Genomic DNA, 18,701 nt, shown 5'->3' with positions numbered 1-18,701 from the left:
AATAAAAATGTTGGACATCAATTCCCTAATTTATCTCAGAGTCTTTCCATAATTATCTCTCTCACCCATTATTCCTAACAAAATTTCTAATTTATCTCTCCCGTCTTTGCAAAACTCTATCAGATTCTTATTTACTTGGTCTTCAGAGACAATTTGGGAGAAACACATCAAAATCTTCAAATTTCAAGAACTTAGCCGCTAAAGCCCGTTAAGTGAGATGATCTTCAGATTTGATTTTTCATTTTTCTGTTATCATACTTTGTGTCCTAAAGAGCATAAAATCTATTAGAACTATTTCATAATCTATTAAATTTGAAAATTTTACATTTAGAAATGCTCATAGACATCATTTTGTATAAGAAATTGGATACTTAAAGGAATATAAAATGTTTTTTTTTTCATATGAAATGTTTTTATTAGGTTGTTTGTTAAATGTAACGAAAAAAATGTCATTTTTAAATAATATTCTTTTATACAATTGACTTTTCTATTTTATTTCTTACTTGTACTTATTTATTAGGGTCCCAATTAGTAACTCGCCCATGGGCTTCTAAAACCTCAGGATCGGCCCTGTATGTACATACCTTGACTATGAAGTCACATTCTATTTATAGGGAGCCCATTAGTAAAATTGACAGTCGATGATCGAACATCTCCTTAGTTTCCTTAGAGGACATTTGTCAACTTGAGAGTAATGGAAGTATTTTAGGTAGTCTGTAATATACTTGAACTGGGATTCCTTAATCCTAGCGAGATTAAAGGTTCTTGATCCGAAGAAGATTCAGAGAATATATCGTTGGTTTACGTGTCTTAAGAGAGGTTTTATTCTTATTTAGTTTGATCTTACGATCTTCCTTGCTTTAGACATCCTTATAGAAATAGGATGAGGACACTTGGATCCTAGTATGTTTTTAGTGATATTAAATGTCCCCCTTTTTTTATTCTTGAAGCTCCTTTAAGGCTTCGGTTCTCGGATGTTCTATGAACCTTGTTACAGTTTATAAGGACCAGTTCGATGTTCCTTAGGCACCGACTTAACAAATGTTTCGTTTGGAAGGGTCAGATATCTGTTGCACCATATGTGCATTTATCTTTTGGGTAGGTATGACGTGGAGTCATGTGGATTCGAGACGACGACATCCCTAGTACGTGTGAAGTCTTTTCTGTAGTCATCATTTCCACTGTTACTTAACTCCACATGATGAATAACATGCGTCCCTAAGCGCTTAACCTAGATGAAAGTATGCAAAAAGGTTTTGCAATTTTCAAGGAGCATCGACGTCATAAGCTTTTTCATTGATGGCGATTTTCAATTATTTTAAAAGAAGCTCTAGAAAAGGCGACACAAACCCATCGATATCCTTTTTTTATCACCTGCATTTCTTACTGGACTCCAACCTTCCATCCTTTTCCCATATATTTTAAAGTGTTGTTTTCTTTTTTGGCATTTTCTTTATGTTGTATGGAAGTTTTGAGACAGAAGAATTCTTGCAATCCTCAAACATTCACTATCCTCGACCCGAACTCCTCTAGTGATACCAAAATTATACCTCTCCAGAAACAAACTAAAAAAGGCACCGATAAAGGGAAAAAAGGCGTCCATCAAGAAGAAACAGAACCCAAAAGCCTAGTCGCAAGGCTCTATTTTGATGGCCTCCCACTTGGTAGAACTATTGATGAAATTCTCAAAGCTTGATGTAATGAAGATGTACCTTCCTGATCCTAGGAAATATTTTGATGATGCTCTCAAGAAAGATGGTGAAGACTTCATCTTTCTAGATACTCTCATTGTATAGGAAGAGAGCAACCAAGAGTGATTGTTCCGACACTTGTGAGGAGCGATAAACCCAAAATATACCTAAAATAACATACATAATTATGTCAATTTCGTGTGAAAAATATGTTAATTATATTCTTTTGGAAGGATTTTACGTTGGTATTTGTTACTATTGTGCAAGGTGTTGAATTATTTGGAAAAATCCAAATAGGAGCTAAAATGGAGCAAAAACGAGTAAGAAATCAAGTTTTCAGTGAAAGACGCGTACGAGATTCGGAGGCCGCGTCAGAGATTCAACAATCAAACTAAGGAAGCAATACAAATCTCTGTCGCGACTGAGATTCTGGAAATCTCGATCGTGACACGCGTTCTGGTGCACCAGAAACGTGAAAGTCTTCCACTCCTCCTTACTTCTAAAGCCGCGACAGAGATTCTCATAATCTCTACAGAAATAGCAAGATGATAAGGCACATTTTACATGTTTTATTTTCCAAATGATGCATCCTTTCATTCGGATAGAAACGACTTTTCACCAACGGATACGTTCCTTCAACACACCTCTTGAACAATTATAAATAGACATTTCAGAATTCAAAGAGTTAGAGATTTTTAGTTATAATTTTGTTAGAGATATACTTGTTATACAAGTTGTACAAATAGTTAGATAAAAGATACAGATCTTATAGTTTAAGTTAGAGTTTTGTTTAAAGATGAGTTTATGCTCTCTAGTGACCGAATAGGTGCTATTTCGAGGATTCAGCGAGAGGAACCAATGTAGGAGGCGCCCCAGGGTCTAACGAACCTACGAAGTTGAGGAAAGGATTGACAACCCGGAACTCAATTAGTTAAAATACTATCCAAACTTCTTCTTCTCTGTTAACTTGTGACGTTTCAATTCAAACTAATAAAATATCTTTTCAATACAATTCCATCTTTACTGTTGTTTATTTTGAGTTTGATCTAAGTGATATTCTTAAGAAATCTAATTGGTGTTTTCATGCAAAAACATTTATTTACAAATCTAATATTTTCCATGCAAACTTTATTGAACACTTAAGCAAATTCGGATTTATATTTGATCATTGTGGGAATACCGAATAATCGGTTTAGATACCGAATTTGATTAAGGTTTTCAGTCGTAGGCCGAATAGGATAAGATTAATTATAGTTCAATTCCTTTAAATTGAATTAATTGATAATTTGTTACATCTTTCTAAATAAATCAAAGTTATAAGTTGTGTTCTTGCTTAATATAAATAAGCCTTGGATATTAACTTTAATCTAAACATAATTTCCTATAAGTTGTAATCTAAACTATTGGCAAAATTAGAATCAGAATCCATACCTTTTAAACCATTTAACGATTTTTCTATTAACCTTGAGAAAACGAATTTAATCAGAAGTGTAATTTTATTTATCAAAATGTTCTTTGTGGGATCGATATCTTTTTTATTACTACAAGCGAAACCGTGAACTTGCGGAAATCGCTCAACAAGGAGTTTACTATTTTTTTGCAAGCCTCCTTTATATGTTTTCCCTCTCGTATTCGGGTGATGCATTTCTCCTTCAGGGGAAGCTTCAGATAATGTGATGTTTTGTTGAACATACGACATATCCTTCTTTTTTCGCTAATCTAATAGCTTCTCTGGCGACATTTATGTTTTCCAACATCTCAGCCATCGTTGATGCACTTTCGTTAGTGACCTGATGCATCGTGCTAACATTATAAAGATTTTTTTTTGTTATGTGATCCATGAATATCCCTATGGTAAGTTCCAGGGATCCTAATATTCTTCGATATGCTTACTGAGGTCAGGGGTAATATGAAGTATACCCAATGAGCTTTCACAGTCATCGACGAGTGATTTAGGACCCTCAAATACATTGTGAGGATGGTGGACCTATGACATTTTCTTAATGAGTCATGATCATTTGTTTGGTTCGATCCACGATCACTACACCAATTTGATATGATTGAATTTGTAGGATAGTGCTTTGATGCCTAAGAAGATTTCTATGGTGCTTGAGATAATACAGAAAAAAGATCAAGGTAAAGTCGTTGACCAGCGACCCTACTCTAATGTCTAAGTTAGGATAGTATAGGATTTAGAGCACTAAGAAACTGAGAGTCATTGTAATAGATGTGTATGTGCATTGACTATGAAATCACACTCTATTTATAAACAGGGGCGAAGACAATGGGAGTAGGGATGGCAACGGGTAGGGTACCCGCGGGTAAATGCCTTTCCCAAACCCTTACCCTTTTATTTTTTAATTACCCGTCTCATTACCCTAACGGGTATGCTTTTTGCATCCCATACCCTTCCCATTTAATTCGCGGGTACACTTACCCGTTAAGAATCAATAAATAAATAAAAAATATTACAAATTTAACAAACTATAAATTTAATAAATCATCAATCTAAAAATTGAATAAATTGAACCTTAATTAATAAGAATAAAGTAGCTTAGTAGTATCACTCAATTGTTGAAAAATAAATGGTTGGGGTTTAAATTTCATGTCTTACATCTAAAAAACAATGATATTTATTAATATAAAGTTTTTTTTTATGACGGGTACCGGGTACCCTAGGGGGTATTCCCATACCCGTCCCATTACCCTAACGGGTAATGATTTTGATCTCATACCCGTCCCATACCCTTTTATACAGGGTACGGGTAGTCCCATTAGGGTCGGGTAGTGCCGGGTACTCGCGGGTACACTACCTGTTGCCATCCCTAAATGGGGGATCTGAAGGGGGCCAACCCACCCCCCGGCCGCCAGAACCACTCCTACCATTGATGGTTTCGCCCCCTCTAGTCGTTGGAACTAACCCTATTATGGATGGTTTCGGTCCTCTGTCCACGAAAATTTAGGGTTTGTGATGGTTAATTAACTCTTTGAGTTTCTATTTAATTACAAAATTCAACTTGATTAATATATGATATACGATTCAATTTTACTTTTATAGTTCAAATCTAGATTAACTTTGAGAAGTTTTACAGTTGTACGTACAAAGTGGTTCTAGACCACTCAGATGATAACATGTATATATATGCAAAAAAAAAAAAAAAAAAGAGAAAGTTAGATTTAGCAACTTTTTTATGGACGGCATGTAAAATTGGCCACCCAACGGACCAATCCTATATTTTCCACTGTTTATAGGGAGTCGAAGGGTAAAATCATCAGTTGGTACTCGAACCTCTCCTTAGTTTCATTGGAGGTCAGGTGTCGGCTTCAAAGTGGTAGACATATTTTAAGTAGTTTCTAATCTACCTGAAATGAGATTCCTTGATTCTAGGCTAGATTGAAAGGTCATGATTCGAAAAGGATTCGTATAGTATCACGTTAGTCCACCTGTCTCCGGAGAGATTTTATTCTTATTTAATTTGATATGACAGTGTTATTGTAAACTTAAAATGAGGACACATACACATATCTTTTAAGTGATATCACTTCTTACTCAATTTTTTTAATCCCAAAATCATTATCTCAAACCTGAATCGTTATACATAAAAAAAAAAAAGATAATAAAGTCTATAATTACCCTATATTTATTTAAGGTTAATTTCAAATAAAACTTATGTGGTTTCACGTTTTTATAAATCAATACCTGTGATTTTTTTTGTTACAAACCGAACAATATGATTTGCAAAATTTTCATTTTTTTTTACTTTACCAAATTTGACCGATAACAACCTCAAAATAAAAAATTTCAAGAATTAAAATTGTTTAGTATCATATTTACTATGAAACCGCATATTTTATTTTTCAAAATCATCAATTTTGGAATTTTTTTCCTAATAAAAAACATTTAAATAACTTCAAACTTAAAAAGTTGAAGAATTAAATTTGCTTAAAAATATAATTTAATTCATGAAAATGTTCATTTTGATTTTGTTATTGATCAAATTTGACAATGTCAACAAAAAAAAAAATGAAAATTTTACAAACCACAGAATTTAGTTTATAACGAAAAAACTACAAATACCGATCTAAAAAAACATAAAACCTTCCAAACCCACTCTTCAAAGATTGAGCTTGGACATATATATTTCGTAGTAGGTCCAACCCGACCCAAACTCGTTTAGGCCCGAATACAAAATGGGTTGGACTTGGAATTTATTCAAAACCCAAACCTGACCCAACCTAATCTGAAATTTTAATAATAATTTTAATTTAATACGTATTCTCTCAATTTCGGTGATCGGATCGAAAGCTAAACCGCTAATCGAAATTAACCCTTTATTTAATAACAGGAATTATTTTATTTTTTTTTTTGAAAGCAACAGGAATTATAATTTATTAGAAAAAGAAAATTTAAAACTCATAGGTAGATTCTAGATGTTTTATTTTCCCGAAAAATGGGCGGCATGCATAAGTCTATGTTAAAAAAGGATAGCCATATTTGTTTTTATAGAAACTGCAAATAGCAGCTTTCTACATTTTTTTTTTGTAGACCTAAACCTTCCACGTTTCGATTTCTAAGCTTTTCCTATTTCTCTCTTTCTTTCCAAATTTGAATTTTCCTACTTCCCTTTTCTCTTTTTTTCCATCTTAATTTAGGGTTGCAAACGGTGCGGGAATTCCCACCTAAGTCGGGATCCGCTATGTTAGCAGAGAATCCCGACTAGAATTTTCGTGTGGTATTTTTTTCTTCAAGGGTAGAGCCGGTTCGGCTCTTTTGAGTCTTGGACTAGCTCCAGCTCTGGTCTTTTTAACTCAATTTTGATAATAACAAACATGAGAATGGAACGCAGCGGATTAAAAAAATGGCATGTCAACAAATCCAACTCAATATCTCTATGTAAAAAAAATAAAGTCCTACACATGTTCAATTTCTAACTCAATCGGCTTCAAAGGGTGGCGATAATGAAATTATGGATGACTAGAATCTTACTTCGAAAATAGAGAAAATAACTAAAACTTATTAATAAAGTGAATTTCTAATACATGTAAACACGTTTTAAAACAGTATAACTTAATGTGTTGAATTTGGATTAAAACGGATAATGTTTACATAATATTGAGCTGAGATGTTACATAATAGTGTAGTTGGACTACAAAATTTATGCACTAATTCTTTTTATCGATAATGCATCGTTACGCAACAAAAATGGTTTTCTTAAAATACACACTGTATAACTTGGAATCGAAGTATAGATAGCATGGATAGTAAAGTCCGACTGTACTTTTTATTTACGATTATATCATTGTTATGTTAAATTTTTTGACTCAACGTTGCGCCATTTAGTCAATTTTTATGGCATAAAGTACAAAAATACTCATAACGTTTACAGTCAGGAGCAATTTTATTTCTAATGTAATGTCTAAAATGGTACACTTTTACCTCCTAATGTTTGCAAATTGGTCAATTTCAGACATTATTATAAAACACAAATATTTTGTTATTTATTGCGTATCAATTTCATATCAATTCATTTTTAAAAAAATCATATTTTATGGGATTTAATAATAGAATTGGAGATTAATATTTATAAATTTGGCGAGATATTTTGAAATATTTTTTCCAACTCGTAAAATAGACAATACATTTTTTAATGTTTTTCACTTCTAATCATATGTTTATGATCCGTTACTAATTAGTTATAAAATGACTCACATGTAAAGTATAAATGATAAGATTCATGACTGTAAAAACAATTTAATGAATGATTTCTCAAATTGACCCAACTTGACCAGTGACGGATCCAGGATTCACTATCTCTTGTGATTTATAGATGCTTAATCGATATTTTTGGTATTTTTACATACACTTTAAAAACCCGTACACAATTCCTATATAAGTTTTAGCATTTTCTGGCAACCAGTGGGTGCTGAAGCCCCTTATACCCCCTCTAGATCCGTCCTTGAACTTATGCTCTTGATTACCAATACCATTTTAAACGTTAGATGTAAAATTACTCTTTACTGTAAACGTTAGTGACCTTATCCAAGTTTTTATTAATATAAAAATGGATATTATAGATAGGGTATGGTGAATTCCAATCATTTTGATTTTGGGATATATTCAATTAAAAAAAAAAAAATAGGGTTCTATTGTATCCTTAAAATGGTAGCAGCAAGTAAGATTTTATGTCCAAAGGTATCAAATAGGTGTCCCTAAAAAAATGATTCTTAATTTCAATTTCTTGACACGTTTCGATAATGGATGGATCGACCCTAAATCCTTAGGACCCCTTTCCTTTTCCATTTGGCATTGTCAGTCCTTGTTTTGTTTTGTTTTATTCATATAAGTCCAAACTTATCAAATCCATATTTTCTTTTTTGGATTTTGTAGACTCACTTTTTGAAATTCATAGAATATACTTTTCAGCAAACTGATCATGACTGTAACTACTAAATATTAGTAGTAATTACTCTTTTTCCTTTTTTACATCAAATATTAATAACTACGGCTTCCATAAGTTTAACACTGTCTCGTGATTTATGAGTGATAAACTGATATTTTTTTATGTTTTTACATAAAAATTTTAAAATTATGTATACAATTTTTATAGAATTTTTAGCGTTTTTTGGTGATTAGTGGGAGCTCAAACCCTCCCCAAACCCTGTCAGGATCCGTTCCTGGACATACATTGTGGCTAAGAGTAGGGATATGAATAGGTACGAGAGTTTCGTATCTATTCGATAGATACGAGACTTTAGTAGCTATTCGATACTATTAAAAGCATCAGCGACCTTTGTATCCTCAATGAAATCGTAGGTCCGTTTATTTTAGCTTTTGAGATGGGCATTTAGTGTTTCACTCCAAACCGCTGGAAATATAGTGTTTGATTAGATTTATATAACTGTACAGTTTAACATTTTTTCTAGAAACGGCAGCAATTTGGAGTTTTTCATAAACAACTGCTTATAATTATTTGTTGTTGACAAAATTATCATTCTTATTTTCATAAAATATGTTTCTTTTTTAACATTATTTATATTTCTACAACATAATTACCAAAAGAACAAGGTTTTGTTGAATTCAATAAAGAAATTATTATGATTTATTATTTTTTTTATATTGATTGTTTTTATTAATTTGTGTAATACATTTTTTTATTTTATAATAGGATAATGTGCAAAAATACCTCTAACGTTTATAGCTAGGAGCAATTTTACTCTTAACGTCTAAAATGGTACAATTATACTGCTAACATCGGTAGCTAATAGCAAGTTTACCCCTAACATCAACAAGTTGGGTTAATTTGAGAAATAATTCATCAAATTGTCTTCTTGGTAATGAATATTGACATCTGCACTTCACATGTACATCATTTTATCATAATTAGTAACAGATCACAAACATATTATTAGACGTGAAATTTTTAAAAATAAAAAATAAAAAAATATATTTTTTGTAAGAGTTAGACAAAAAAAATTCAAATATTTCTCCGAATTTATAAACATTAATTTTCAATTTTATAATTAAATCACAAAAAAAAATATGAAATATCTTTATGTGCAATTGGTGTAAAATAAGAAATAAAATATTTGTGTTTAATAATAATGTCTGAAATTGACCCAACTTGCAAATGTTAAGGGTAAAATTGCTGTTAGCTGCCAACATTATGAATAAAATTGTACCATTTTAGACGTTAAGAGTAAAATTACTCCTAGCTGTAAAAGTTATGAGTTGCTTTCCCTTTTATAATTTCTTTGTTGATTAATTTAAAACATGTCCATATTAGACATTTTAAATCCGAACAACAATAGTTCAATATAACTTTACCAAACACTAATAATTAAACAACTAACAGTTTACTATACAACTGCAAAGCTAACAGTTGAACCAAACAGACCGTAATGGAAATTTTGTGGTTTAATCTACCTAGACCGGGCTTCTTTTCTTCAAGTAGGTCCATTCGTAATATTTATTTTGTTAAATTTATAATATTTAATATTGTATGGTTCAGTTTGTTAATTTATAGCTAGTTTATTTATTTATGTGTTTGTAATTTAATTTGAATATTTAAACGGATAACCTTGACGGTACGTGAGTACCCAAAGATTATAAGGGATATGATTGATAATTTAAGATGTATTTTTAAATGGGTAATGAGATGTTATTGGGGATTATAATAAAATGGTAAATGCTATGCTTACTTTGTTTTTGATAAAGTAAGTTTTATTTTGACTATATCTTTCCAACTGTATTTTATTTTATTTTTTATTAATAATTTATTATTAGAAAGTCTATTTTCTCTAAATATTAGTAAATATAATTATATATAATAATTTTAATGATAAAAAATAAATAAACAGTAAATATGATGTATATTATTAGAGATGATATGTATTATAATATTTTAAATGACTAAAAAAATCAACTATTTAGAGAATGTTGGAGATTATATGTATTATAATATTTTAAGTGATTAAGAATCAATTATTTATTATTTTTTTTTTTTTAGAGAATGTACTTATTAGAGATGCTCTAAGCTATCTAGTTATAGTTTAAATTAACTCTAATTTTTTTTTTATCTCTTTTAGATAGATCCACCCATTACCTTAGTCGGCACATGATATTAACATATACAATAAATAAGTTTTCAGTAGTTAAGAATATATATTATGTGAGAACACTCATTAATAACATTACTGTAAATATTTTCACAATGATAAGAATCTTTCCGATCTACTTCTCTTATTTCTTTATATACTTCGTTTTTTTTTTGTTTCTTTCTTTTCTTCCTCTTATATCCTTTTTATTTATTTATTTATTTATTTCGTTTCCCTGATGGTCCTATTTCGGTTCAGATATGTCAAAATTGATTACCAGCCAACAATGGTGAAATGTGGAAGCGATGGACAAAATCTGAATTTTTCATGATGTTGCTCATATTCTGGATTCTATCTGTTTTAATGTCATGCATAAAAAAATTTAGAACACATGTTATAACATATAGAATATATGTAACATTATTTAAAACATTCTACTTAACTTTTTAGAACATATACTATAAAATATAGAACATATACTCCAACATAGTTCTGTTATGTATATGTTCTAAGACGAATATCTTATATTTTACAACTAATATCTTATGTTCTAAAACTAACGTCTTATGTTTTTAAAACATATTTCTAAAACGTTACTAGAGTTCATGCATAGAACGTTTTAGAATACAAACTATAGAATTTAGAACACATATAACATTATTTAAAACATTTTACTTAACTTTTTAGTACACATGCTATAAACTATAGAACATATACTCCAACATATATTTTAAAACTAATGTATTATGTTCTAAAACTAATTATTTAATACATTTTACTTAACGTTTTAGAACATATACCATAAAATATATAACATATACTCCAATATATGTTCTAAAACTAATGTCTTATGTTGTAAAACTTTATGATTTCACATATTATGGTTCAACATTTTGTAAATACGCAGATACAATCTTTTTCACTTTTTTTAGTAAACAATTTTCACTTTTTTTAGTAAACAAAATGTTTTCTTAATCATTTTTTTGTACATTAAGTATAGCACAAATTGGATAGAGTTGTTATGAATGTTTACCATGTAGGAAAATTTGAAGGATTTTATAGTAAAAAATTTATTGTTTATTGTCCTAAATAGCGCGTACGAAAACCTAAACTTATATTTGCAAACTTTTAAACTATAAAAACATCCACAACTTGAACTTAGTTATACTTTTTTTTCAGAAATGCCTGTAATTTCATTAGAAGAAAGAAGAAGTACAACAAGCAAAATGTAAGGAATAAAACCTCACACGATTAGAACCAATATAATACCCACGAAATGATGAAAATGACTATAAAGAGCAAAAAAAAAAACCATAAAAAGCATAAAAAAATACAAAACAACAATAAAACATATATTTCTCGTAAATACAAATATGTAGAAAGACATCTGCTATCTAAACTTAGTCATATTCATAGTTGTTAGAATCGTATGAGTCGCGAGTCGACTAGTACGATTCGATTCATGAAGAATTCGAATCGTATCGGTGGTACGACTCGGAAGCTTCATGAATCGGACGAGTCAACGCCGATTTGGTCAATTCACTGAGTCACCTGATTCACCAACCTGATTCGGTCGACTTAGGCCACCAATTTTTAAAAAAAAAAATCAATTTTTAACAACTCAAAAACGCAGAAGAAGTTTCGAAGAACATGACTATTCACTTTACAAAAACAAAAAAAGCGTATAGAAGTTGTGAAATATAATTAGTTTCAATTAGATGACTCTCCACTTTACAAATTTCAGAACCTTTCATCTTCTTTTCTATTTATTTGTTATTATCTTCTCATGCTCTCTATTCTCTCTATTTTCTATGTTGTCTGTCTCTACTTTATTTTATAACTTGATATAATTTCTATTTAGATATATATTAAAATTGCATTTTTGGACTAATATTTAAAGTTAAATATGGTTAATATTTTATATTATATAGCATTTTGAATTTGATCCGAATCTTACGATTACATTCAAGAGTCCCGATTTGCAAAATGAGATTTCGAGTTACGAGTCGAATCTCCATTTTAACAACTATGGTCATATTATATTAATATGAACTATAATATATATGCAAATATGGAAATTAATCCAACTTTATTTATTGTAAACTAACTCCAGAATACAAGTGTTAAAATAAAACAACTTAAGCAGCTGCAAGCTTAATTCTAAAATTAAAATTACAGATCCCAACTGGCCAAAATAATCACTCTAATTATTGTAGTTAAATATATAATTAACCCCAAATTAAAGTAACTATACTAATCATATATAGTTCCCTTAATTGTTTGGTTTTGTGAATTTATTCTTGAATTTTCTTTTAGCCATTGTAGTGAAATCCAAACATAGATTACTATATAAACTAGCATTAATTAATTATATCTACAACTAAAAATTATCTTTGAAGTTCTTTCTGTTTCATCCTATGTTGCACGGAAACTCTTCCATTACCGTTTCCTAGCTAATTTTTCTTAAAAATAACGTTTCCAGGTATCTGTTTCCGTGCAAACGTAGGTTTTCAACGTCTTCTAGCAGCGGTTTCTCTCTGAGCATTGAAGAAAACAGCAGCAACAGGAAGACCAAGTTCATTTTCTTCTGCAAATTTTTTCAAATTGAATTTATCTCTTGATGTTGGTGTGTTCACTGTTTGTCTTCTCTTCTGCTTGAACAGCACAAACACAAATCTATGGATTCCTATGTTTGGCTTTGGCATCTCATAGCTCACCACTTCTTTTCCTGCAACTTAATTTCATTAATGGAAGAAGATGAAAAAAAAGTGAAAGTGTTTGAAAATGGGAATAGTAATTTTACCAAATGTTGCATCTGTTGTTCCTGGAATATCAGTCACTATCCTGCAGTAACTTTGTCAAATCAGTATTTTTTTCAACTTCCATTTCTATATACATATAATAACTTTTTGAGCTCAAACCCCTAATGACGGCTAAATTTTCGGGACCTATTTTCCCTATTTCAACTTGCTTAAATTGTTCATATTTTATTTGGAGGATTCGGTTTTCAGAAGGATCACCCATACATTTTGCAACACTTGTCGTTTTCGTCACAAAAACGACGTGTAGGGATCTTTCTAGGAATGGTAAAAACCCTAAATTATCGGGGTTGCATAGTGTGTATGCGGTACCAACACGTGGAAATAAGGAGTTAGTTATGACAGTATTAAAGGGGCAAAATTGTCATTTTGAAGATTTAGGAGGACATTTCGGGAGTCGGGTGTAAGTTAGAGGGGTTCAATGTGTAATTGGGTCGTCTCAACTTGCTTAAACCGTCAATGGAAGTATGTGGTATCGCGACGTAAAATAAAAGGTTAACTGTAGTAGTTTAAGCAAGTTGAAGGGGGTAAAACATGGTTTTACAAGTTTAGAGTACCATTCGAAGACATATTAAGCACTTTCTTTTTCTTTCTCGAATTATAAGTGCCGGATAATCCAAAAGTTTAAAATGTATAGATTATTACCAGTGCAGATGCTCCTTGAGATACGGATCACTAGGATTAGGCACATCAGGATCCGTCATCACCTGACAGAAAAAAAAGTAGTTTTTATTATTATTTCTAACGACATACAGAAACACAAACAGACAGTCCCATGAAAGAAGAAAAAGAAAGAGGAAAGAAGTGATAATTACCATAGTGGATAAAGATTTCATGCAACATTATAGAAATGCGTCAAATATACAGAATACCTTTTATTATTATCTCTAACAAACAAATAGACAGATAGACATAAATCATCGCGAATAAAGGAGGACAGAAGTGTTTATTACTAGAGTGGAAAAAGATCTCATGCAACATTACACGAAGTAAAAAAATAGTTTTATTATTATCTCTAACAACAAACAGACAGATAAACAGATAAACAGATAGACAAACCGAAGAAGAAGACGAAGAAGAAGAAGAAAGCGAAAAGAAGTGATTATTACTAGAGTGGAAAAAGATCTCATGCAACGTTACCGCAAGTAAAAAATAAATAGTTTTTATTATTATCTCTAACAACAGACAGACGTATAAATAGACAGACAAAAAGAAGAAGAAAGCGGAAAAAAGTGATTATTGCCGGAATGAGAAAGGATCTCATGCAACATCACAAAAAGGCGTGAAGTATGAAGAATAGTTTTTATTATTATCTCTAACTACAGACAGACGGACAGACAGAAAGACAGACAGAAAGACGAAACGAGAAAGAAGAAAGAAGAGGTGATAAATACTTACCAGAGTAAAAAAAGATCTCATATCAGCACCTTGAACATCAACCTTAGGTTTGGAAGTAACAGCAGAAGGAAAGAGTTCATGGCCATTAAAGACCTGTTTGTTTGAGTTATAAATAACTGTCATTTTCACACTTGGAATGAAGCTATCAATTACATCTCCAATCACTCTTCCCACAACTAAAGGATCATTATTCTTATTATTATTCATGGCCATCTATAATCTAGAGAGAGAAACTAGAGAGATAAATATTGAATGATGAACATTGGTTCTCAAAATCACTCTATTTATAGTGTTAAGAAGAAGAAAAAGTACAGAAGAAAAAATGGTGAATCTTCTCTATAGCAGAAGGCTTATTTTGAGATGTGTTTGGAAGTGTAGAAATATTATTAAATAATTGAATATCAAACAGTTCTAAATTCCAAACATATCATTACCACTACCAATAGACCCTGCTGACTGGATTTTATTAATTTTTCTTTTCTTTTTTAGTTTTAGTGTGAAAATTATTAGTTATAATACCACTGAAAATATTCTTTTTCTAGAACTACTAGTAATTCTTTTAGGTATTAATTTAAAGAGTTTTTAGTGCTTTACTTTAAACCGCAGAAAATATAAACTTTGCTTAGGTTTATGGGGTGTTTGTTTTACCTTTTCGGAAGAACATTTAGTGTTTCACTTTAAACCGTAAAAAATATAGCGTTTGGTTAGATTTATATAACCGCATCGTTTAGTATTTTCTACAAAATATGCCGCGTTTTGGAGCTTTTCACAAGAAACTACTTTTTGGAGTTTTTCATAAACTATTTGTAGTTATTTGTTATTGATAAAATTATTACTTTTATTTCTACAAAATATATGTTTCTTCTTTAACATTATTTCTATTTCTATAACACGATTTTGTTGCGTCCAATAATTTTTTTATTTAGATTATTTTTATTAATTTATGTAATATGTTTTTATTTTATAATTTATTTTTATTAATTTAAAACATGTTCATAGCAGGCCAAGAGAGGGGGTTGTGAAGCTGAATACTGATGGTTCCTGCCTCAGTAACGGTAAGATTGCAGCTGGAGGTGTGCTTAGAGATGTAGGGGGCGTCTGGCTTTCTGGGTTCTCCCAGAATTTAGGGTTGGGTTCTTCCTTTTCTGCGGAGCTCTGGGCTATTCTTACTGGAATCAATCTTGCTAAAAGGCTGGGTGTTAAGAGGCTCTCTGTGGAGTCTGATAATTTGGAAGCAATCAAAATGATTTCTGAGAATCATTCTATGGGTCTTAACAGTCGCAACCTCATCAAAGCTATTATAAGGCTTTGCTCCTCCTTTGAGTTCGTAGAGTTCAGACACATTTTTAGAGAGCAGAATCGTGTTGCTGATCGCTTGGCGGCGGCGGGCCATGAAGGGACGTTAGGCGTTACTACCCTTCCTGTTTCCCCTAGTTTCATCTCTCATCTTCTCTTAGAAGATAGGATTGGGGTTAGCTTCCCTAGGCTAATTCCTGGGTAGTTTGTTGTTATTCGTTTTTCTTTTCCTTTTCTACCAAAAAAAAAATATTAGACATTTTAAATTCTAATAGTAACAGTTCAAATATTAATAATTAAATTACTAATAACAAACAGCTAATAACAACAAACAGTAGTTTACTGTAACCGCAAACTGAATAAAAAACAAGCCTTTAGAAAGATAAATAATACCAAAGAAATTAATTAAATTCGAAACACACAAACTTTCCTCTAAAGTATGATAAAATATCTTTAAAATATTTATAAAAATAGTTTTATTTGATAGAGAATGATGTTATGTTTATATGCTTAGTTGTCACTGTCGTTTAATTAGTTAATTATGTTTACAGTTGTGTAAATCAGAAAAGATGTACTATGATACGGAGTGATTAAGATTTATCAAGTTACTTTCTAGTTTATTTTATTTTTCAATATTATGTATTATGCAAATTTTCATTATAATTTGTTTCATATTATATATTTATTTTCCGGATTCTAGTCTGGAATGATTTTTATAAAAAAACAATAAGGTGTAAAAATACTCTTAACGTTTACAGTTGGGAACAATTTTATCTTTAACTTCTATACGCTTATCAGAACACAACATCTCAGGTAAAAGAAACAAGCTCACGACGTAAGAGGGTAAAGCCTGATAACCTATTTGATCATTACTTGTTTGCCCGCTCGAGATAGGAACCTAATTTTCTAACTTCGCAGACGAGATCGAACCATCCCTTCAATGTAACACAAACAATCCGTTTTATTGTGAGGATTTATAGTTGAGAGGTTATAAAGAAGAAAAAAAATAAAATTAAGGGGTCATGGATGAAAAACATATATGAAGTGCCATATGATTTCACGTTTATCTCTCTTGCTTTCTGATACAGTGATAAATGAATTGGACAAAACTTAAAGCCTGAATCCATCATTTGAGCCTGAGATGATCAAGTCCATAAAGAATTAAGAGTGAAGAGATTTAGCAGTAAAGGAAGTTTCTTTAGGAGCTCTGGGTGGACACGTGGACCATTAGTTATTTCGGATCCCAAAGGCACACGCCCAACTCCCCCTTAATGCGGACCAAGAGGAAATGTAGGATCTGAATCCAATAGGGAGCAAGTAACTAAACAGCCTATAAATAGTTTGGGAATTAGAGCTACAGATATTCTCTTACTCAACTGGTTTCAAGTTTACTTCGTACTTCCTCAAGTACCCATCTAATTTAGGCATAAGAGAGGATTTACCAGAACTCCGGTCTCTTTTTCTGATGCGGACATCCTAACTGGGCTCAATAATAACACGCGCCTTGGCGGATCTCATCTCGGCGTATCCACAGAGGTTGTATCTAAGAGGGCGGATTCCCTGGACATGAGAGCGGGGCGGATCTAGGCGTACGCCATGAGGCGTACCAACAACTACACTGGGCCGATCTCAAGTTTACTTCCTGCCGAAGGAATTCACCAACAACCTCTGACGCTCCGTACCTGCACCTCTGTACCTGTTGTCTAGGCGCATTACCTATGTTACCCTTTTATTGTTAACCATAATGTAACCCTAATAGGGATAGCCCCTGTCCTTCTATTTATCTTTTGGAGGTTGTATTTAAACCCTCATTTTGTAAGGATAGGGCAACTTTTTATCAATCAACTATCATTTCTCTTTGAGATTAAGGTTTATACCTTTGTTTATCGGGATTCACTCCTTGTAGTCTAGCTAGAGAAGAAGATCTTTGTTGGTTTACGATTAAAACCTCCATTTATCGCTTTCAATCTGTATCAGTTGGTATCAGAGCCAATCGTTTCCTGACCCGAAACTTCTTTTGGCAATGGTTCAACCCCGACAACCGCTAGATTCCATGGAAACCAGTGACCGGAGATATGAGGAGCTGAGAGAGCACCTCGCGGAACAAATCCAGGCCAGCCTTGAGCGGCAGAAACAAAACGACCAACGATTCCAGGAGCTAACCGCTTCCCTGGAAAACCTCATATTGGAGATCCGTGCAGTGGTCAGACCAGCCGCCGGGGAGTCCGACCAGAGGAGGGAAGGAGTCCTTGAACCACGACCCCAAAGGCAACCCACGCCACCTCGACTGCCATTGACAAATGTCCAACTTCCACAAATGGGTCCTAGGGATCCTGAGGTAAGAAGACCCAACTTTGTCCTTGTGCATAACGCTGATAGCGATAGTGATGATTTTGAGGATCTTGGGAATAATGGTGCCTTTAGAAATATGAGGGATGTTGGTCCGATTGATAACAGGCGTGTGGGTATGGCTAGGGCAGAACCAGACCTAGGAAACTTTGATAGAGATGACGCCTTTAAGCTAAAAATAGATTTACCATCTTTTGGTGGCGAGCTGGATATAATTACCCTATATTTATTTAAGGTTAATTTCAAATAAAACTGATGTGGTTTCACGTTTTTATAAATCAATACCTGTGATTTTTTTTTGTTACAAACCGAACAATATGATTTGCAAAATTTTCATTTTTTTTACTTTACCAAATTTGACCGATAACAACCTCAAAATAAAAAATTTCAAGAATTAAAATTGTTTAGTATCATATTTACTATGAAACCGCATATTTTATTTTTCAAAATCATCAATTTTGGAATTTTTTTCCTAATAAAAAACATTTAAATGACTTCAAACTTAAAAAGTTGAAGAATTAAATTTGCTTAAAAATATAATTTAATTCATGAA

The 18,701-nt window shown here is 31.8% G+C and overlaps 1 protein-coding gene across 1 annotated transcript; it reads right to left on the bottom strand.

Moving 5' to 3' along the window:
- Window positions 1-12,358: 12,358 nt before the first annotated feature.
- LOC136223117 (CEN-like protein 2) lies at window positions 12,359-14,773 on the bottom strand. Its single transcript, XM_066010940.1, has 4 exons — window positions 14,504-14,773; window positions 13,751-13,812; window positions 13,090-13,130; window positions 12,359-13,014 (listed from the first exon to the last, which is right to left on the bottom strand). Exons 1-4 carry the CDS (start codon window positions 14,714-14,716, stop codon window positions 12,797-12,799), a joined length of 534 nt encoding a protein of 177 aa, XP_065867012.1. The 5' UTR covers window positions 14,717-14,773; the 3' UTR covers window positions 12,359-12,796.
- Window positions 14,774-18,701: the final 3,928 nt, after the last annotated feature.

The sequence above is a fragment of the Euphorbia lathyris genome, chromosome 3 (genome assembly GCF_963576675.1).
Source record: "Euphorbia lathyris chromosome 3, ddEupLath1.1, whole genome shotgun sequence".
Lineage (NCBI taxonomy): Eukaryota > Viridiplantae > Streptophyta > Magnoliopsida > Malpighiales > Euphorbiaceae > Euphorbia > Euphorbia lathyris.
Note: the sequence above shows the minus strand (reverse complement) of the source record. Positions and strands in the feature narration are given on the sequence as shown.